This window comes from Trifolium pratense, linkage group LG7, assembly GCF_020283565.1.
Source record: "Trifolium pratense cultivar HEN17-A07 linkage group LG7, ARS_RC_1.1, whole genome shotgun sequence".
Taxonomy (NCBI): Eukaryota; Viridiplantae; Streptophyta; class Magnoliopsida; order Fabales; family Fabaceae; genus Trifolium; species Trifolium pratense.
Window position 1 is genome coordinate 55,636,865 of NC_060065.1, and position 22,452 is coordinate 55,659,316.

At 32.3% G+C, this 22,452-nt stretch overlaps 3 protein-coding genes and 1 non-coding gene across 6 annotated transcripts; 3 read left to right on the top strand and 1 right to left on the bottom strand.

Moving 5' to 3' along the window:
- The first annotated feature begins 1,842 nt into the window (after positions 1-1,842).
- LOC123894041 lies at positions 1,843-5,902 on the top strand. Of its 2 annotated transcripts, none has more exons than XM_045943910.1 (7): positions 1,843-2,318; positions 2,926-3,144; positions 3,464-3,607; positions 3,775-3,915; positions 4,533-4,652; positions 4,744-4,830; positions 5,050-5,902. In XM_045943910.1, the coding sequence occupies exons 1-7, from the start codon at positions 1,962-1,964 to the stop codon at positions 5,491-5,493; spliced, it is 1,512 nt and encodes a 503-aa protein (XP_045799866.1). In that variant the 5' UTR covers positions 1,843-1,961; the 3' UTR covers positions 5,494-5,902. The 2 variants fall into 2 exon arrangements, with proteins under 2 accessions (XP_045799866.1, XP_045799867.1); XM_045943911.1 differs by having other exon boundaries at positions 1,846-2,318; positions 3,467-3,607.
- A 2,022-nt stretch (positions 5,903-7,924) lies between these two features.
- Positions 7,925-12,111, top strand: LOC123894042. The gene is made up of 4 exons (XM_045943912.1): positions 7,925-8,694; positions 10,704-10,987; positions 11,065-11,292; positions 11,447-12,111. Exons 1-4 carry the CDS (start codon positions 8,283-8,285, stop codon positions 11,954-11,956), a joined length of 1,434 nt encoding a protein of 477 aa, XP_045799868.1. The 5' UTR covers positions 7,925-8,282; the 3' UTR covers positions 11,957-12,111.
- Positions 12,112-12,916: 805 nt separating this feature from the next.
- Positions 12,917-21,314, bottom strand: LOC123894043 (G2/mitotic-specific cyclin S13-7-like). 2 transcript variants are annotated; one of them, XM_045943915.1, is made up of 10 exons: positions 21,179-21,314; positions 15,918-16,017; positions 15,787-15,829; positions 15,648-15,710; positions 14,803-15,285; positions 14,419-14,544; positions 14,055-14,303; positions 13,811-13,972; positions 13,297-13,478; positions 12,917-13,206 (listed from the first exon to the last, which is right to left on the bottom strand). In XM_045943915.1, the coding sequence occupies exons 5-10, from the start codon at positions 14,983-14,985 to the stop codon at positions 13,065-13,067; spliced, it is 1,044 nt and encodes a 347-aa protein (XP_045799871.1). In that variant the 5' UTR covers positions 14,986-15,285; positions 15,648-15,710; positions 15,787-15,829; positions 15,918-16,017; positions 21,179-21,314; the 3' UTR covers positions 12,917-13,064. The 2 variants fall into 2 exon arrangements, with proteins under 2 accessions (XP_045799871.1, XP_045799870.1); XM_045943914.1 differs by lacking the exon at positions 21,179-21,314 and adding an exon at positions 19,897-19,951.
- On the top strand, positions 17,635-17,767 carry LOC123900209. The gene has a single exon (XR_006805863.1). It is a non-coding gene; the product is annotated as a U6atac minor spliceosomal RNA (small nuclear RNA).
- Positions 21,315-22,452: the final 1,138 nt, after the last annotated feature.

A 22,452-nucleotide genomic window follows, 5' to 3' on the forward strand; every position in this document is an offset into this window, starting at 1 on the left:
CTCACTCAAGCCTTTACTTAGCCTTTACTTTTTTTGACGAATATAATAACTTTTGCTTACTATATTATAATAAGGAGAGAATACAAAAATACACACTAATTAACTTTGTAACTCTCGGTAATATTTTTTCATCTCTTAAGTCACAATTCAATTTTCATCCCTTGGACTCTTCTACCAATATTTTAATATATAGGTTACAATTGTTTTAATTTGTATCTTATTCATATTTTCCTAACTAACCATTACGAATGTTAGAAACAAATATTTTCATCCCTTGATGCTCAATCATGTGCTTAACAATATTACCATTTGTTTTTTCGGTTGAATGTGAGAATAGATTTTTTCATATCTTATATGTACAATTTCTCTTTCCATTATCTTGCCTCTTCATCTTTTGTGCATTAGGTATAAATACTTATGTTATTTTCTAAAACCATGATTTGTTGTAGTTATTTTATTTTTTGCAAAAATTAACTTTTTGCATAACAAATAAAATTAAGAGAATTTGACATTTTTTGTTTGTTGCAGATCATACATTCAACTTTTGTGTTGCACATCCATTTATAGGTTTAGTTAAGTGCTACTGTATATGTGTATTCATATTCTATTATGATACAAATTAAATAATATATACTTTATTTTTAATTGAATTATGTAACAGTTGTTTTACTTTCCTTTCCTTTACTTTTTTATTTATTCATTTTTTTTATTGATATACTTATTTTTATAATTTTTGATTTTAGGCTTTGGGTCATCATCTCTTACTCAAAAAAACTGAACCGTGAGGTTGATGCTCTTCACATATGTCCTTTTGAAATATTTTTAAAAGGTATGTACCCTTTAATTTTATTTATTTTATTTGAGTTTTTCTAATTCTGTCACTATTTATATGCCAATTGTATGACTTAGATTTTGCCACATCTCTTTTCATTCAATCTTTTGTGTGTTTTGAAATAGATTTATATGTTGTGCGGAGATATATCCTATTACTCCTGTATATATAAATTTTAGATAGTTATTCTGTTACTCATGTAAAGTAAACCATAATCCTTAAACCAATAATATTTCTTCATTTAACCACTCACTTACAATGTCACATCACTTCTCCTTAGAAAATAAATCTTTTGAGTCTCGGATTCTCTATTTTTAAATAATATTTAATGTTTCAGTTTTATACAATTGTAAATTAAAAACAATGGCATCACACCCGTGCATCGCACGGGTAAGGGTCTAGTAAATAATTACGATTACGTTGTATTAACAATGTAAAACTAAAACCTTTTACACTTTACACCAAATGAAAGTGTATAAAAATTAAACATACAAGTAAATATATGTGTATATTTTATTTTTGTCAAAAATTTTTTATCTTTAAAGTGAATAAGTGGAGTGTCGAAGTTCGGACCTTGACTTCCACATCTAAAATGCGTTATTCTCATATTCCTACCAATTTAGTTAAATTTACGAGACCATATCAACAATCATATTAAATCACTCAATCTTTTAATATATTTTCTTACATTTCATTTTTTTTCATAAAAATACTTTTTTTTTGGGTACATAAAGAAAAAATAAAAACTCTTATTTTGTTGATTTCATCATAAAGTTACGCATTCTATATACGGAAAATTATAATATTTATGTTGCTATAAAAAATTACTACTTTTAGTTGTTTTAATAATAATAGTCAAATAACTACTTTAATAAATTGACATGATTAATTTGAAAATATCCTTTTTAGAATTTTCATTTTATTTATCTATATGGAAAATAAAAATACAGAAAAAAACAAAAAATGAGAGTAACCGAGAATTTGAAAGAAAATGATTTGACACTGTAAGTTTCGCTTCCTTCCAACTCTAAACAATGGCGTATAGTGAATACTAAAATCGCTTATTTCTTTTCCCTCTCAAACTCTAAAATTCAAACACTCTTTCAAATTTCAAACAAACGGTAACGCAATGAACAACGACGCTAACGGAAACGTAACTTCACCGTTTCCATGTCTCGTTTCCATTCCTCCCGTTAACCGCCGCCGTTTATCAACCTCAACCGTTTTCGTTAAGCCGAGCCGTCCGATCTCATCGGAGAAGCCAATGGCTTGGATTAACCTTCAAGGTCGGCTTGTTAATGCCGATCAAGCTAGCTCCGCTCGAACAATCGGCGGTGGCTTAACTGATAAACTTGCATTCGCTTGGAATCTCTTTCCTCCTATTCATCGGTTTCTCATTGTTGCTGTTATTGGTGCTGCTGCTGCCGCCGCGAAGTCGCAGAAGAATCAGGAGATTTTGAATCTTAAGAAGTCCGTTGAATTTAGGGTATGATTATCGTTCTTTAATCCACTTTTAATTTGTTGATTTGATGCTTATAATATTGTTGATGGGGCCAATTTTTGCTGCAACTTTCAATTTAATAATTTGCATGAACTTATTCCAAAATCAACTTTAATAATGTGCTTTAGTGTTTTTTTTTCCATGATTAAAGTTGATTTTGGAATACATTCATGAGAATCCGAATTTTATTCCTTGTGGGAACAATTGTTGGACAGACTTTACTTAGCTCGCGGCCTAACCTTAGGAACCAGAGGGTTGATATAATTTTTTTTTTTATAGGTAAATGTTGAATTAATGGTTATGTTAGTTTTTAGGTTTTAATAGTTATTTCGTGTCCCTTAGCTCGCCAATCAAGTTTTATGTCCCTTAGTTTTTAGGTTTTCCCTACATGATTAGTCATTGCTAATCAACGATGGATACTTTGTACTTATAAGATACTTAGAAAAAGTTGTGACGGTCAATTGATTATTTTATTTTTCTTATATACTTTGTACTTGTATGCTTAGTTGGTAAATGAACCATTGGACTTGTTTGATTGTCCCAACTTTGAATGTTTGCATTAATATTGTTTTATTTCATCACTATTTTCCAGGACCAGGTGTTATCGAGCATGCAGCAGAAGCTTGACAATCTTTGTGAGCAGCTTAACAGTTCGAATTTGAAAGAGAACACAGTTGCTGCCATAAACAAGTTATCCACCAAGGATGGAGAATTGCAATTAGATGAAACATTTGGCTCCGAGAGAATTAAGTTTGTTGATTGTGGTTGTTGGCATTGCGATGAACACTCTTCCTTCCGTAATGAATCGATGGTAAGAAACTTATTAACTGTACTGTGGTTATTATATAGCTTTTCATTTGGTGCTGGGCAATGATAACTCTGCATCTTCGTAATGTGTCTACTAAACAACTCCATGTTGTTAAATATCTGCTATAGGGTAGCGGAATTTGAACAAATTACTATTGTTACGCGATACACTGTTTAGTACTAAGGACTGTTAAATAGTGGCTGTAGCGGCACTATAGCATTGTTGTGAAGTGAAGTTTGAACAAACCGTTATTTTACACAACCCGCAATTGTTTACACTGGAACAACTTCGCTTAAATTTGATCATTCATTGACTTTGTTAGCAGGATGCCTCTAGTAGAAGAGCCTCCAGTGGAAATGAGGTGCTCCAATATAAGTCACCCTTCTCTAATGAAGAACAAGAGGAGAGAAGAATGTCTGACTTGTCGGATTTGACTTCTAGCGTCACATCTGCTGCTGATATTCAGGTATTATTTTCATCAGGGTCCTATATGAGAAAATGGACCAACATTTCATCTGAGCACCGTTTTTTTTAAAGAAATTCGAGCACCTTTAGTAGCATCCACATGACCATATCTTCGTGCATAGGTTATGTAATTTTCCAAAGTTGATCATTCACTGACTTTGTTAGCAGGATGCCTCTAGTAGAAGAGCCTCCAGTGGAAATGAGGTGCTCCAATATAAGTCACCCTTCTCGAATGAAGAACAAGAGGAGAGAAGAATGTCTGACATGTGGGATTTTGCTTCAAGTGTCACATCTGCTGCTGATATTCAGGTATTATTTTCATGAGGGTCCTATATGAGAAAATGGACCAACATTTCATCTGAGCACCATTTTTTTTAAAGAAATTTGAGCACCTTTAGTAGCATCCATATGACCATATCTGCGTGCATAGGTTATGTAATTTTCCAAATTTCACTTATATATCTGCAATTTAGGCTTCTAGTCTAGCTCTTTAAGCAGTAACTTCTTGGTGATCTTTATGACAGAATTAGTTTGTTCTTGTTGCCTTTGAATTTTGGTTGAATGATCTTGGTAATGACTATTCTATTATAAGTACATATATATATATATATATATATATATATATATATATATATATATATATATATATATATATCAGATTATCTGCCCGTTTGATATAAGATTCTTGTTATAAATTTATCAAACCAGCTTCTGATGACTCATTCATCAAACATTTTTATAGCTTGGTTGCTGTCTTGACTTCAATTGGAACCAAGTTAATGAATAGTAGTTGCTTAATTGTATTGTTGCATCAACATAGTTAAATGCATTGACTTAATATATTGTTAATTTGTTCTCATTTTGTGTTATATAGACTTATATTATCTGCTAAATATTATCTTTTACACGATTTCTGTTATGCTCAGTTAAACAACTTGGCTGTAGAACAAGATATTTATAATCTTAAGAGGGACTGTGAAGAGAAGGAGACAACAATAAAAGAGCTAACCGCTCTGCTGAACTCTTCTGAGGTTGCTAATAGCAAGGTAATATCTGCATTTTATCCTTTAAAGTTGGAAATGGAAATTGTTTTTCCCGTTTACTAATCCAGTTATCAATTTTTACCATTTAAAACAGAGGGTTGCAGAACTAGAAGACATTATACGGAGGAAGAACACATCAATTTCTAAGCTAAAGAAGGATTTGGTTGTTCTAGAACAAAAGGTACATATACACATGATAGATATATAAAAAAATTAGAGTGAGCAAATTGGCAAATTTGGATTTGGTGCATAAGCATAAATTGATTGGCCAATTTGTGTTTTTTAATTGCACGCACGGAATATGAATTACTATTGAAAGTACATTACAACATCAAATTACTTTTCTTAGCTCTCAAAGCAACCAACACGGCGTGTTTCTTATCAACAAATTTGACTGCAGGTTATGCAGCTTACAAGGCTTCGTCGACCATCCTTCTCTGCCAGTGTTTCAAATGAAACTCAGCTGCCACAAATGAGAGATAACCTCATTTATGATATGGAGAGCTCTACTAGCCCCTCATCTTCTGATTCTGATAGTCCTCTCGTCAAGAATGCACAATATCCTCCTATTGATGTCATTGTGCCGACCAAAAGTTCTGATTGTAAAATTGATCTGAAATCTACGCCAGCAAAAACCTTAAATTCGTCGGGGAGACTCATTGAACGCCGCACAGAATTTCGATCCATTAGTCCTCTTAAGGAATTTCTTTCGTCTCAAAAATCTAATGCAGCTTCTTCTTCTTCGAGCCGTAAGCAATTGTCACCTCGTAGGGACCTAAAGAAGAGTAGAAGACGATCTCTCCCTAGTGCTAAGAGTGCGAGTACAAATAAGAGATGGGTTTAGTAGTGAATAAGTCAGCTTGAATCACCAACTATTTCTATTAGCAAACATCAGGTAGTGAATATTCTCTAGGTTTATAGTGATACTATTTAAATACTTGTGGTTCATTATGGTTTAGATTGATAGATTGCAGATAGCAGCAGCAAGGAATATTTAAGTTTTAGCCATTAAATATGGTTCGTTAAAATACAGCCAGCTATTGCTGTCTATGGTATGATCTCTTATCTTGATTAGTATCCTTCATAGGCTTATTTAACTATTAAATATGATTTTTTTTTATTTTGTCAAGTAATTGCAGAAGCAGAATCCAATTAAACCTCAATTTCATTTTTTATCCTTGGGATGATTTGATGAACCTCTGCTGATTTAGAATTCTTAAATTCTTAAATAATACATGTTACACTTTAGTGAATTTGCAACCTACTAGTATCATTTTTTAAAGCCCTTATGAGTGTTGGTTTCATTTGGTTGTTGAATATTGACTGTATACCCTCAGCTTCCTGGGGAAGGTCCCGATAATCCAGAGTTTAACCGAACAATTTGTCCTAAGGTAACAATAATTGTTCCCATCAGGGATTAAACTCGGGTTCTTCCGAACGATTTGTCCTAAGAGGAGCTTATTAACCACTTAACTGTATTTCTGAATATTGACTGTATTTTCGGGTATAATAGTATTATAAGGTCAATTCTAAAGTGTATATTATAAGGTCAATTCTAACATGATGCATGATGCACAAGTTAATGATATCATTATATATTTTAAATTATATACTTTTATAAAATAATTTTAAATTTTGATTTAATGTATGAAAGATATTTTATTTGTCGGTAAGCATGAGTTTAAGGCAGTCAAATTTCAAAGTGCTTTCACATCCCTACTTTTATCTTCTGTTTAGTCGTCATCAACCTCATAATTCTTCTAAGCCTCACACTATCCTTTGGTGGCTCTATGTTTCACATGAGTGAATTTTTATGCTCCAATGAAACAATATGCAAGTTGAATTGGAATCTATACATAAGAATGCGGTTTACGGTGATGCTATTGTAGTAGTACTATTGTTTAATGGAAAAAATAATTTTAAATTATGATTCTTTTTTTTTTTCCCTTCCCAAATAATCATTCTTTGAAATTGACCCTACACTACGTTTGAAGCTTGTGAAGTATGACGTTGGTATGATGGTTGCAGTACAAAATTCTTCAGCATATGTGGGCTGCACTTTGTGAAGCTTCCATTCCAAGTCAGAGTCAGTCCACATGTGTACACACACAGCATTATTTGCGGAATACACCTCCCACTCATTTACTTAGTTAACTTCCAAATCATTTCCTCTAAGAAATTTCGTTGAAGAGTGAAAGACTACATTATCAATTTTCATAAAATAAAAATATGAGCTTATATGATATTATGGATCTTTAAAAATTACATCTTCACCTTTGATCTCACTACAACTTGTGGATCCTTATTTGTAGACCTGAAAAATAACCAACAAAACCCTTTTCCTACTTAAATGGAAGCCGATACAAAGCTTGATCATCTTGGTAGGTCATATGTGCTTTTCAAAAACTCAATTATATGGGATAAGAAATGGGACACGTAGGAATTGAAACGAGGGATAAAATCTTGTCATGTTGGAAAATGAAAATGTGGGTAGAGGACTTTCTGAGGGGTGAGGACGGGAATAGGTGATCACTCCCGCCCCAACCCCAACCCTCTCTTATTGACATTTCTAGTATCAACGCGTTGTTAATACCCATCATGTATTCTATCACTAGTATAAACTAGCTCTTTACCTTTATGAATGAAAAATTTGACTTTTGATAACATACCAAGATGAAAAGTAAAATTTGTTACAGTATGGTTGACATTTTCAAACATAAAAGATTTGACAATTAAAAAAAAAAACGAATAACTCATGTGAAAATTTAAATTAAACCAAAGAATCAATGCAGTTTATATAATTTTCTTTTTGTACATAGACGAAATAATAAATATCACTAAAATACAAATTTAAACACATTTTAAATTTGAACTCGGGATAAATGTATTTAACGAGAGTAGATCCTCTCCTATGTGAATTTCCTCCAATCAAATCTATACCTTTCATTTAAAATTCAAAAAGAAAAAAAAAATCGTAAAAAAATGCTCTTTTAATGGTAGAGATGCAAACTGCTATCCTTGGTTAATTTTAGAATCGACGAAATGCACACTCGTATTTAACCTAATAATATCAACATTGTCAATTGAACTTGATACTGCATCTGATATAGTTTTGTCTTCATTATAATACTTTCTAGAAATAATATTGTGGTTATAATCATGACCAAATTACATTCTCATCAAAATTTGAATAATCCATAATAAAGATGTAATTAATTGTTCAAGTCACACTCAAATGAAATCATTATATATATTATATATTCAAATCAAGATTTGAGCCAAAACCTCCATAGAACAAATTCAGTCAAGTCTACAACAATTCTAACTTTTCCTGAATAATTTATTTATTAGTAATATTTTAATATTATATGAAACTTCACAGAATATATCATGTTCCCACCACCATTAGTATATGTAGTATAGATTCTTTGACTTTACATTCTTAATTATATTTTCACCTTACTTAAAAAACTATATACAGTTATATCAATCAAATACTTATGATAGATTCACACGACACACACAAAAAAAACCAAACCCAAAAAACCAAAACCACATTCTGAAATAATTCACAACTTAAACTGAAACATCACATGACAAATTAATAACACAAACACAACTTTAAACTGAAACATGATCATGGACAAAACCGATTCACCAACAAGAGAACCAAAAGTTTTATCAATTGAATGTCTACGAGGAAGTTCAAAAGCAGATGAATGGAAAGTAGACATGTTACAAACTGGTGATATAGTTGAAGAGATTCGAATTGGAACAAAATCAAAATCACAGATCCGATTCAATTCACCGTTTAAAGGTGGAAAAAGTGGAATTCAGAAGATTCTTCAAGAAGCTTATAAGAAAAAAGAAACATCGATTATGATTCGTGTTCGAAGAGGTTCTGATGAATTAGCAGAGTTACAAGCTTGTATTGTTCCGAATGAGTTAACGGGGAAGAAACAGTTTGTTTTGAGATCCATTGATGACCCGAATTATGTTGTCGGGTTTTTGGATCGAACCGAAGTTGAATGCTTTGAGATTCAAGGTAATTGATTAATTGCTTTACACCTAACTTAACTTACTTTATCTGTTTTTGCTTTTTTGACTTTTTGATTAATTTTTTTAGCTTTTGCGTTTGTGTTTTGTTTTTGTTGTTATTAAAAATTTAAAATAGTAATAGTTTGAGTGCATGTGTGTGAGATTGTTGTTGCTTCCCGTTACATTTTCATTTTTGTTCCCACGTGATTTCCTTTCACACGTGTGAATCATGAACACTCATATTTTTTTTGCTCTGTATGGACTTAGCCCACCGAAATTGGCACCAGTGGGAATCGAACCACCTTATCACTCGAGCTCGACAACAAAAATAAGGCTACTTAAAATGGAAATAAATTTGATCGACTAGTAATTACTATTAGATTAAGGGTCAGGGTTTGAGCCCGAAATCTCTCATTTATTCATTTTAAGAAATGAATTTTTAGCCACAAGGCTACTTTTGACAACAAAAAAAGGGAAAGAAATAGGAGACTAAAATCATGAATTAGAGAACACAAGGACCAAAAATTAACATTAAATTTGAGTTTGGAAACATTGGTCGTCATTCGATTATGATTAAATGGTCTGGGTAAAAAGAATATTTTAGTTTTATAATTTAAAGTACCAATTTTAAGTCTGGATAATCTGATCTTGATCAAATGACTACCAATATTTTACTACTTGAATGCAGTAGTCAAACACAATCCATTAAATTTTAAGTCCTTCTTATCAAATTGGATTACCTGCTGTCACATTTTCGCCGTGTTCATGTGTTTAGGACAACTGTAGCCATTCGATCGAGATCGGACAATTTAGATTTCAATAGAAATTTCAATTTTTATTTAAATTAAATAAAAATTTCGATATTAAAACTTGAATCACTTGATCTCAATCCAATGACGATTGTTGTCATGATTCCCTTCTTTGACCAAAAATAAAATAAAAATGGTCCCTTCTTTTACTAAACCCTATCCTATCATGTGATTATAGATGCTTAGCTGCCTTAGCATAAACTTCTTCCTACTCGTTAATCTTTATAGAAATGAAATCCATCACTTTCTGAGTTCTCACTCACTTTGTTTGAACTGATTGGCGTTGTTGAATTGAATGTTGACAACGGGCAATGACTTTTATTGGAGGCAATGACTTTTTCATATGATAGCTACAAAGTTTGTCAACAATTCATGCACCATGTTATGTTGTGCATGAAACTTGTGATGATGTCACATGGGTCCTTCCTTGCTGCTGCACATGAATGATAGGGACAATTTCTAATGGTCATCAGTTAGAAACTTAGATTGAATAGGCAGGGTCTAGCGAATTTCGATCCAAATATTTAATGTTTAGGGGATATCCACTAGTACAAAAAACGCTTTTTAAGTCAGTTCTGTATCCGACATAAGAATTGGCGCCATTGGCTTAAGAAATATTTCCTCTAAAATCAATTTTACTTCCTCCAAAAGTGAAGTAAAATTTATATGTTTAGGTGACATGTAAAATCAATTTTCATGGTCTAGAATTAATTTTACCAATCAAATGAATACGCCGACTAACACCACTGCTAGGAAAACTTTCGATCCATTTCTATATATGACTTGTCTGGATCCTTGTATCGTTGATCTGTAGCGGCGATGCAAGTATAGTTATGTGTGAGACTCATATTTAAGTGGGAAATTTTGGAAATGAGCAAAATAAAATAGATAAAACATGTGACTCATATTTAATATTTAAGGTTTTGAGTGAATATGCGGTAAGGTAAATAATCTTGGCCAAAAGCCTTATCTGTTTCTTCAAATATCATAGTTCTGCTTTGAACACAATCATGTATTATGAATTTCAACTGATTGAAAGGTTATATATCACATGAACTTAAAAGACAGGAATATCAATGAATCTTTGCATTCACCTTAATGATTGATTTTTTGTAGCACAAGTCTTAGTAGTTATTTGTTCTACAATGGAATTGTAATACCTTTTTTTAGCTTTTTTACTTTCTCACATTATAACCATAATTTTCAGCTTCAAGGAGTAGTAGGATGGTAAATGCACTAACCAAGACAAAACTACAAGATGGATATGTTTCTTATCCATGGGAGAGGACAATGCAAGAGATGCTACCAGTTCCGAATTCGAGTAATTTCCTTTCCATATTACTCCTTCCAAAAGCTTCGGATAGAGTATCATCTCGCTACAATGATCTAGAGGACACCCTAGCAAGAGCAAATGCTTGGATCAATGCAGGTCAAGCTTCTGGTGTCCCTATTGTCTTCATGAACATTCAAACCGAGTCCCTACTCACTAAGGTAAATAAATGATCACAAGTTTAACTTAAACAACTAAGCTTGAAAAAAAAGACTTAGTACTTTTGTTTTTGTGGCAGATATCTGGGGAGACAGCTTCTTCCACTGTGAATACAGGGTCTCTTTCTGACTTATCTAACCTAGCAAATGCAAGCCTTTATGGCTTTGAAGATTACCATGGAATAGATATAGGCGTTGTTCGAGCCATTCGCTTATGGTATGCTCCTGTTGGTGGAGAGCTTTCTATTGAGATCAAACTAAAAGAGGAAGATTCAAAGCTCGGATTCGCCATTAGTCGAACAGAAGAGGTCTCCCTCTCTCTCTCTCTCTATCTCTCATTCATTATTTTATGATTTGTCCTCAATTTTAGTCATGGAGACATCAAAAACCATGATGTCTGGCCTAGATTGCAGCAAAAGACTTTTTCAAATTTTTAGCTGATACTTTTATTGCAATGTACAGGGATTTATTTTCATTTCGTCGGTGATTAATCAAGAAAATGTGCCCTCTACACGTTCGGGGCTAAGCAGTCTCTATAAACTAGCAACAGATACTTGTAGGTTATTGGTAGTTTCAAGAGTATCAAACCAAAAAGTACTTCCATGGATGGTATCTTCAACAGGAGCAATTCGATGTTACGACACAGTTTCCTTGAGCCAGAAGCTATCCTTACACAGACACACTAGAGTTCCAATTCTCCTTCATGTCTTCCTTTGGGACCGATCATTGGTTAATTCGAGCGGTGGAAGCAATAGATTCAGAGCTTTATCTCCTTCTGTGTTGCAACCATTGCCATCTGAAGTTCAAATTGGTCGCTTTTCGAATGAAACTCATACACTGCCTTTGCCTCCAGAAGCTTCTGATCCAACTGATATCACTGGTGAGGTTTCGCAGTCGCGGCTTGAGAGAGACACTGCTGGTGAATCATCATTCAGATTTCATGATTTCTCTCTGTCTAGCAATTGGGTATAATATATATTATACATAGTTGACACTATGATTTTGTTGTTTTTTATTTTTTTTGTAATGTACATAAATACAAACTATATACATTACACTGGACTTGTAGAATAATGAAGCATATAGAGTTGGTTAATACTTTGAAAAAATGACCTTTATTATTAAGGAGCTTAATCTATGTTGTGTTGTGAAATTAATTAAAATTACAGAAAGATGTTGTAAATGAGTCTTCTCAAGGGAACTTTCACAACATCAGTGAGTCTTCTCAAGTCTGATGCTTTCAGTCTCTGTATAACCTCCGATGCAGTGAGCCTCTGACTCTCTTGGAGGCTGTTGTAGCAAGTCTGGGTTCTGAACTAACAGACTCTGTTTTTCTGTTTTGTTAGTTAGCTATTTATTAGCTGTCAGTTAGTTGTTATAGCTGGCATAGTTTGTAGTAACAGGGAGACGGTGATGCTCAGAGTGCATCCCGTTCCCCCAATTTCTTTTTTGGTCGGTGTGAGATGTACATTTGCGTGTTTCTTGTATCTGGGTTTCGTAAAAATAATCATTTTCCTTACTTTTATAATAATCAAGTTTGGCTTTGTTTGGCATAAAATAGCATATAGTTGATTGAATTTTAGTGTTAGATAAAAGTAGCAATTTAACTATACCATATAAATGCTTATCAAAAAAATAAATAAAAAACTATACCATATAAATATGAAATGACATAAAAAAATATGTTTAATTAATATTTAATTATTTCAACTAAGATAATAGGTTATAGGCAAATTGAATTAACAAACATTACATATTCAATCAGCTATCTTATTCGCTGAAGCTAGCTTATAAATTCAATCAGCTATCCTCCTAGCATCTAAATTTTTTTAAACCCAGTTTCTATTCCTTTAAAATCTCTTTAATATTGGAGGAAGTGAAAAATGAGTTAGTGAAGACTTGTGGTATTGTTCTAAGATTAAGCATTTATTTCACGGTCAGACGCAACAAATTTTACAAAAGTTATACTTCGGAGCTTGTACAAACTCACCGTTCATCTTAACATACGTTAAATGATCTAGCTTCAAGCAAACGGCTACAAAGAATCGTTTTCAAAAATACCAACAAAACAAAGAAGCTTCTACAATCTTTCTTCGATGTTACGCGGCTGTGGTAAAAGAGCAATGTGACCTTTCCTAGGACTTGAGAATTTGTTGTACACTGATTTGGTTTTAACATCTGCTGCACTTGCGTATATCCTCACTAATAGCTTCGCGCAATCTCTGAGAGAAACAATCATAATTAGTTAAATTTTAGAACTCGGATTACTTTATAATTGAAGATTATTACTAGCATTTAAGAAGGGAAAATACTTGATTTGTTCTATGCAGTAACCAGCTAGGTTCTGCAGATATTGATTCCAATATTGAATCCTATTGAGTATACAACGAGCCGAGTAAACAGCTGCTGCAGCAATCTGTGAAGGCGAGAATAATACCATGACATAATAATTTCCAAGTCCAAGTTCTGCTAGGTAAAATGCCATGTTCTCCATCTATACAAATATCAATAGATATTTATCAGAATCATTTATTTAAATTGGTTTGAATAGTCTCAAGATAAGCATAAGTTTGGTATCACAGTTTTGGTCTAAAAAACGTTTGACATCACGGTGGATTTGCAGAAATCACAGTGGCACCGTGATTTTGTAGAAGCTCCAAAGTGTAACATTTTTAAATCACGGTGGTTCACCATAACTTTGTCAAACTCGCCGCGAATCCAAATATGCACTTGGTATTTCGTAAATTTGAAGACTAAATTGGAACACTATTATAATTTCAAGGACTATAGTCTATAATGTTTATTTACTCTAAACATAACACTTACCTCTTTATCTTGAACAATAGATGCTCTAATAAGTCGAACTAAAAATACATAGGGTGTAGTTACTGTAAAATTCCATTGAAGCTTTTCAACAATATCTCTCTCCCTTGAAATAAACTGGCGTCTGTTATAAAATTTATCTGATATCTCCAACAAATCATTTACCTGCAACATCAAGCTCGAATAATGATATAGAAATTTAGAAATAATAAGAACATATCGATAGTAATGTTGAGAATTTTTGAACCTTAGGATATGACACTTCTTCATATTTGCAAGCTAAGGACATTGAACATATTGCCACTAACTGTAGCTCTTTTTTTGGTACATTAATCAATGAGAGGTATCTATCAATTATGTTAATGTTAAGAAAGAGTGTCTCTGTCTTCAATTTAAAATGACGATGAACTTCAACCAACCAGTCCACGACAATAGTCCTCATCTTAGTATTGATTTCCCTCTGTGATTCCATGTAGTCCGAAGCTCGATTTTCTTCCTGTAATATAAATTATATTAGTAATTAGTAGTTACATTAGTTTCTAGGGTCGAACTCGAGACCTCCTGCTTAAACTCGTGTATGTAAAAAGTAAAAGGAGAAAGGTATTAGGTACTTCTGTTAGCTTGTAGAAATTGTATAGTTCATCAAGATATTCATCTGCTGCTAAATTATTGGTATCATCATCTGCATCCATGTCAACAGGCTGATCCTCGGGCTCAATCAAGATTCTGCGAGCAATCTGTATGGAAACACATCACAATCTAGAAAACCACTGAAAAAGACTAAAGTGAGGATAGAGGAAGTGTACGTTTAGATTGACGATTAGTTAGGTAAAATCACAGCATGCTAGCGTGATTATGTCAAAAGCTACACTTTTGAGCTTCAATAAAATCACGGCACCACTGTGATTTTGTCAAACTCGCAGTCAATCCAAACATGCACGGAGTCTTTCATTTCAAACCTATCACTCATTATGTGTTGGACAGAATTGAAGCACCTTGCTTTTTGTAGTAGGTGGCGAATTCGGAATCTGGTCCTCCCTAGCAGATTTTCCGCTGCCCTCTTTTTTAGGAACTGAATCAAGTTTTTCTCCTGCTTCAGAACTATCGACATCTACAGCCTCGGGATTTGGCTTTCGAGCACAATCATCACCAACATTGTGAAAATATACATTAGGCATGTCAAACTAGATTGAGTCAATCACAAGAATTATTCGATAAGTATGCATCATTGGTTAGTTCTACAGCGTCCACCAGTACTTGGAAAATCATTTGAAATATCAACGACACTAGGCATGTTGTGGACAGAATTGAAGCACCTTGCTTAATGTAGTAAGTGGCGAATTCAGAATCGGGTCCTCCCTAGAAGATCTTCCGCTGCCCTCTTTTTTAGGAACTAAATCAAGTTTTTCTCCTGCTTCAGAACTGTCGACATGTACAGCCTCAGGATTTGGCTTTTGAGCACAATCATCACCAACATTCTGAAAACAGACGTTAGGTAGGTTAAAGTAGAACGAGTCAATCACAAGAATTATTCAATAAGTATGCATCATTAGCTAATTCTACGGCGTCCACCAGTACTTGAAAATCATTTGAAATTTCAACAGCAATAGGCATGTTGCATAAGTAAAAGCAGACGATCCTCCTAATTTTCACGGTTGAGACGAAGACTTGATCAGTGTCAGTTTGACGAAAACAAATATAAAACAAATATGCATGCTTCAAAACATTCATTTTCATTAGAGTTTCAAACTGACACCGATCAAATCATCTCTCAACCGTTACAGTTTCAGTCAACATTTTAAGTAATGGTCTACCGCAAAACAAATAAAATGTACATTACTTGATTCCTTAGTGTAGCTCCTTGGTCATAATTAGCCGGAACTTCTAATTCTGGTGCCGAGTTCTGCAATACAAGAAGGCCATTCACTTCAAAATTCAAACCTGATCATTGACAAATAAAGACAGCAAAGAACACTCACAGCTGCAGCTTCTGCTTTTTCCAATAATTTTTTATGGAAATTCCTACAAGCAACAAATAAGCTTGGTTATTTGTATCTTTCCCTGCAAGAAAACTACAAGAAACATGACAATGGCAAGAAAATTTCAGAACCTTGTGATGGGTCTTGAAACCTGATTCCCCTCAAGATTACCGATATCTCCAAGAACACGACGGTTGCTTCTTTCTTCCTTCTGCTTCCCCTTGTGTTTCCCTGCAATAAACATGAAAGATAAATGAACAATGAAGCACAAACGCAGACACACAGATATTGCAAACTACACAGACACTGACACGTCAACACCAATAATAATTTGGAAAAAAATGACATAATTTAATATAATCATATGTATCAGTGTCATTTGGACACAGACGCGTGTCCGACCAGGACAGACCTAATCCGAGGAGGGACGCTTCATTCGCACCTGGATCATTTCCTATTACCATAATGAAGCACAAACACAAACACAAACACAAATATTGCACTCTACAATGACACTGACGCGTCGACACAAATAATAATTTGAAGAAAAAAATGACATAATTCAATGTAATCATATGTGATGGACACCGACACGTGTCCTGCACCGGGACAAGCCTAATCTAAGAAATGTCATGTCGGTGAAGGACACTGGCGCATGTCCGACACTGGAACAGGCCCAATCCAAGGAGTGTCCATTACTTCATTCGCACCTGGATCATTTCCTAGTACCATAGAACAGCTATAGATGATCCAATTTCAAAAAATTCACAAATAATTTCATAAACCTAAGGTGGAGCTAGCCGATGAAAATGGAATTTATAACAAACACAAGAGCACCGATCAATATCATTGATAGAAGAAATAAAAATGAGTAATACAAAAATGAAGAAATGAAAACATAGCAATTTAGACAAAACCCTTTGATTTGGTGTCCATAGCATCAAGTCTTGTTGTGTATACGATCAATGCGCAAGTACTGTTACTCTTGAATACATTTGTAAAACCCTATGAATATGATAATACTAAGTTTGAATTTCTGTATTTCATTTTCAAGAGATAAAGATTTTTTTTAATCTATTTTTTTACAAATTTTTGAAATTACAATTCCAACGTTTCCTTTGCATGCGGAACACATTAAGCCCATTCAGTTTAATACATACATTGAACGTTCTATCATCAAAGGAAATAAAGTATCATAAAAAAACAATGAACGTTCAAGACATTAATTAGAATTCGAAATATAAAGTGAGCTTGACTTAGTCGGTAGGAACATCACATATATTATACAGGAGTCGGAGTTTAAACCCGATACTTCACGTATTCTGAGGGAATTTCTAGCCACTATTAGGCTGCTGGACAAAAAACATCAAAATATAAAATTTATTCCTCCGTCTTAAATATAAACAAAATTTAAAATGTATTTAGCTCAAATTTAAACCAAATACATTTTAACTTTTATTTATATTTAATATGAAAAATAGAAATATTAGATTTTTTTCGGCATTCCTGTGGAGGAAAATAATGAGATCTAAATGAAAATTGAATACGTTCTAATCTGAGAAATATTATTTGGACAATAATTTTGTTTTTCGGACAATGTATATTTTTTTTTTGTCAAATAGTCTAGTAACTAAAATTTCATATATTTTAAGATGAATAGTCGGGTTACGAGAATTTAAACCCTGGATACTGTATATTTATATAGTGTATATACAGTTTTATTCTTTTCATTAGTGTTTGATTTTTCTTCAAGACACTCATGACCCACTAATTCTATACTTTGCTCACACCCAAGATTGATGATTAGAGCATTTGAAGAAGAATTACTAGTAGTCTCATGGTATGTATGTGTTCGTGAAAAGGAGAGGTGGTTGGCATCTCCGCTGACAGGGATAGAAACAGACTTCGGGCTTTCCTGTTACACACCTCGATTAAGGCTATCCACCTATGTAGAGGTTGGATCTATAACCCAAAAAAAAAAAAAAAAGCCTCGTGGTTTGTATTGATTAAACACATTGACATCTAATAGACTAGTCTAGGTGTGGGTATGATAATAGTATCCCGTATGAATGCCGGTACGAAATATGATATTAAAAAAAAAAATTTAAGGTACAGATACGTCTGTATAATATACCACATATGGAAAAAAAGGTATGACTTCAATGTGTACTATACTATCAAATACAATGACTAATCAAATGATTCAAATATACTCCCTCCGTCCCAAAAAGAATGACCCAGTTGACCGAAACACGCATGCCAATGCATAACTTTGGCGACTAATATCTTTAATTGTATAATAGTAAAAATTATAAAAAATTGATATTTTGAAAATACTCATCGAGACGAATCTAACAACATCTTATATGTTAATATTTTTTTTTATTTATTAGTAGAAAAATATGGTCAAAACAATATATATGAATAGTGCATATATTCAAAATGAGTCATTCTTTTTGGGACGGAGGGAGTAATAATAGTCTAATATATTCGAATATCATACCTGGCTAATGTCCGGTATGTATACTGATAGTGATATTGGACTAAAAAGAATCCAAATTTCTTTATTTTTATATGTAATTTTTTTTTATGGATAGATTTTTAGATGATCTTTTGTATTCTTCTAGCCTCTCTAAATGTTTCTTAGTAGTGCTCGAAGTCATTATATTGGTTAGTGCGAAATTATATTTTTCTAGGTAATGTACATGCATAAATGCATGATAGTGGAAAATAAGTAGTTTCTACAATTTCAAGATTATGCTATAAATAGGAATCTCATCTACTTCTCAAATATCAGAATTTGAAGACTATAATTAAATTGAGAGTTTTCTATCTGTGAGAATTTTTTCTTTGTTCTTAAGTAAAAAAATTATAATTCTACCAGCCGATCGCGATTAGTGTGAGAACTTTTTATTTGTTTCATTTGCAAAACTGAACTAATTAAATCATTAAATTTCAATATCTTCTCGTTTCTATTAACAAAATTTTAGATTATATAAATTATGTTATTTTACTTAGTAAAAAATAAAGTAGAAAATTGTATACGATTTGTCAAATCATTAAATAAAAATATCAATAAAATTTATCATTGCTCTCCTATCAAGACCATACACTATATATGATCTTATATGAAAATGTTGAATCTCTAACTTGTCCCATTATATATTATCCTATTCATCACTTTTAACTAGCCCATGCCATGTGAAAGCAATGCATCCTTCCAAGAATTTTATTGTTTGAGGCACACATACTTTGTTTTTCTATCTCGTATATTCAATCATTCATGAATAATATGTGCCCATAACACTAGTACTATAAAGTAAGCGATTGAGATAAAGTGGTCAAGTGCTTTAATGAGTTTTCTATCTCCTATCGAAGAAGAAAGTTACTCGTCCGAAAGGTTCGGCAGGATTTGCGTAAGTTTGGCGTGTGATGTTAGAATGACTATTATTATACGTTTTTCAATAGGGAATCAGCTCAGTCCAACTCACCGCTTTGTTGTGACATATGGGCTTTTTAAGCCATCCGAGTTTGTTTCAAGCCCGAAAAACAACAATTTTCTATTTTTGGATAATTATCACATTTGGGTTTCTTTTTAATATTCCAACACTTTTGGGTTGTAGTCGTAAGGACTATCTGTTATTATAATAAAATTCAAGAGTTTAATTTTTCTTTCTGGTAGATTCTAGAGTTTATCTGATAGGTTTATCACTTGCAAATTTGTGTTTTCGTTATAAGAATAGCGCTTACTAATCCTTGAATTTTCAATTGCGTCACTTTATTTATCTTGCAGTTGAACTCTGAATTCTCAAAATCTCACTCCTGAAAGGTTGACACATACATACAAATAAATAAATCATGATATGAGAAAAAGATATATAGTAGGTATTTTAAGACAACATAAAAGACAAGAAATTAACACAATGATCTACCTGCAAGGTATTATTAAGTTAAACAATTATCATAAAACCATAAGATAACAAATTAATTTAGATATATAGACCAAAAATTATACTGGTATATAAAGCATAGGGAATATTCTCTTTTGCTGAATGCAACAATGAAAACATGACAAAATTCAAACACTATATAGTACAAAAAATGCCATACCAAATATAATGTAGCTTCTAAAATTTTAACTATGTAACAAGCACTTCATCCAAACACTTTCAATTATAATTAAGCTATATTAAATGATTTTGTCATTTTATACTGACAAAAAAAAGCCACGCTTGAAAACAATATAAAATATACTTAGTGATTGTATGGTTATAATTTTATTTACTATATTTCATTTATTTTTAACTTTGGCAATAAATGTAATTCATATAGCACTTGTTTCTTTCAAGCTAGGCTGTGATTGTGAGTGAAAACGAAAGATAAATATTCTTCAAACACACATTAGCTGTAATCGAAGGTACATTCCCATGTTCTATTTCTAAGGAAGGATAAGGAACCAAAACAAAATTTTACTTGAGATTTTTTCATGGAAATTGTTCTAGTATGATTCCAAATTATAAGAAACTATTTGTAGTTAATGAAATGTGATGTTTTTGTATAGTAATGGGTGTAAGCATGTGACATTTTGACAAATAAAACTGCCTAGATCAGGTCCCATATATTTCATTTTACACGCTTGTAAGTTGTACTTGTCAATGACACACATGTAAATTGATTTCGACAATCTCAACCGCAGATCAAATGATTTTAATTTATTGAATTAATTTGGTTAATTTTAATATAAATTTAATCTAAACCATTTATTTCTGATCAGATGGTCAAAAATAGTTACTATGCGTTGACGCGTAACGCAATAATTGTGTAAAATCCCCGTAAATTATGTTGCATGATTTAACTTAGTTATTGAGGGTAGGGTTTAGTTTTTTCTTTAAAGTCATTATACCGTGGAATTTTGTTCTAAAGTAATTAAATATAAAAAATATTTTGACATTTAATAATTGGATGATGCATGGGTGTATCTAACAAAATTACCGTGTACTAGAAAAAAAAATTGAGTTAATATTTAAGTATTGTCTAGTTTTCTTTCATCGCTACAAGGTAAAAACTTTGTTTTTGCTTAATTGTAGTTTTTGTTATATATCTTATCAGATTCGAAAAATAGTCCTCCTCTCTTAAAATCAAAGTTTTTGGTCCTTAAGTATCACATTTGTCTTTGTCAAAAAAAAGTATCACATTTGTTGCAATTTTAGTCTCAATTGTTTTTGTCTCTTCAAATTTAATATTGGGCCAAGATTCACTTTTTTCTTGACGCAATAGATGTGAAACTTGAGCGACCAAATTGGTTTGATATGAAAAAGAGAGAGTAATTTTATTAGGTGAGAAAATAAACAACTAACATAGAGTTGAAAGAGTTGGTAGCATGATGTAATACCTTGGTGGAGGATGGTTCAAAATTTGGAAGTATTGGTTGAATCATGATTGAGAGAGGTCCTTGTGGAGCAAATTTATGCTAACTATGTTGAAATCAACATATGTGGTTTGTTATTTTCATTTCTCCATACATTGAATAAATTAAAATCAATACAACAACAATGTGAGGAAATTTAAATGCAAGAGAGAATAAGGAAAAAGTTATATGAGTGAAGAAGTAAGAAGAGAAAATAAATAAGAAATATTTCCTCATAATTTGAATTTTGTTTTATTTACTTTGTGTCTTTCTTCTGTCATCAACCCAATTGATTAACCTAACCAAAACACATCACATTTTTTAGTTGGGAACAAAAACATTACTCCCTCCGTCCAAAAATATAAGCAAAAGTTAGTCAATAAAAGTGAATGTATTTTGTCCAAATTTTGAACCAAATACATCAAGTTTATTTGACTCATATTTGCTTATATTTTGGGACAGAGGAAGTATTTAGTCGTTAAGAGAGAAGACTAAAACTTTTCCAACTACTACATATATCAAATCCGTTTTATAGTCAAAACTCAAAACCAAACAACAAATACATTTGTCTTCTAAAGCATAGCTAATTGAACACCTACTATGAATTTGGATCTTGAGGTTTCTAAAGCATATATATGGTATCCTTTTATTCATTTGTCAATAAATACATTTGTGTCAACTTAATCGAGTTTGAATCTCGATGTTCACTAGAGTCAAGATAGACTTTAAAGTTTAAAGAACGTTGACAGAAATACTTATAAGAGTAGTGCTTATATTCAACAAAATTTTCATTCACGAAGTACATTTTGAACATGTTAAATTTTTTAAACCGCTTTTCCCTTGTCTTTGATGGAAATCATGGGATGTATGCGTGATAATTAGTCAATAACTAGTTGTGATCTCATGTCGTGAAAGTATCATGAAAATATTTTTCGTTGCATTCAACATTCTCCTACTTAAAAATGTGTATCAATAAAGTTTTTATACTGATTGCGGAAGTTAAACTCAAACTTTCCGTAAATTAAATCAACTTCTTACCATACTCTATTTTCTTTGATGATAGAAATTAAAACACTGGAATTTTTTTTGTCAAGAAACACTAATTTAATTGAGGCATATATGTCAACACTAAGAGTTAAGCAAGAAAAGACACTTTATTGCATGTGGTTGTTTGACAAACCTAACTGCCCTTGCTAGCTGGGCTTAGAGATCTGAATTTCTTTAAAATAATGAATTTAATTTATGAGAGAAAATAAAAT

Bases quoted from the DNA above. Each gene is read 5' to 3' on its own strand.
- LOC123894041 (XM_045943910.1), top strand. From the start codon at position 1,962: ATGAACAACGACGCTAACGGAAACGTAACTTCACCGTTTCCATGTCTC. The intron at 3,916-4,532 runs GTATTATTTTCA...TGTTATGCTCAG, and splicing joins CATCTGCTGCTGATATTCAG to TTAAACAACTTGGCTGTAGA. The intron at 4,653-4,743 runs GTAATATCTGCA...CATTTAAAACAG, and splicing joins CTGAGGTTGCTAATAGCAAG to AGGGTTGCAGAACTAGAAGA.
- LOC123894042 (XM_045943912.1), top strand. From the start codon at position 8,283: ATGATCATGGACAAAACCGATTCACCAACAAGAGAACCAAAAGTTTTA. The intron at 10,988-11,064 runs GTAAATAAATGA...TTTTTGTGGCAG, and splicing joins CCGAGTCCCTACTCACTAAG to ATATCTGGGGAGACAGCTTC. The intron at 11,293-11,446 runs GTCTCCCTCTCT...TGCAATGTACAG, and splicing joins CCATTAGTCGAACAGAAGAG to GGATTTATTTTCATTTCGTC.
- LOC123894043 (XM_045943915.1), bottom strand. From the start codon at position 14,985: ATGCCTAATGTATATTTTCACAATGTTGGTGATGATTGTGCTCGAAAG. The intron at 13,973-14,054 runs GTTCAAAAATTC...TTGATGTTGCAG, and splicing joins AAGAAGTGTCATATCCTAAG to GTAAATGATTTGTTGGAGAT. The intron at 13,207-13,296 runs GTATTTTCCCTT...TGTTTCTCTCAG, and splicing joins TACTGCATAGAACAAATCAA to AGATTGCGCGAAGCTATTAG.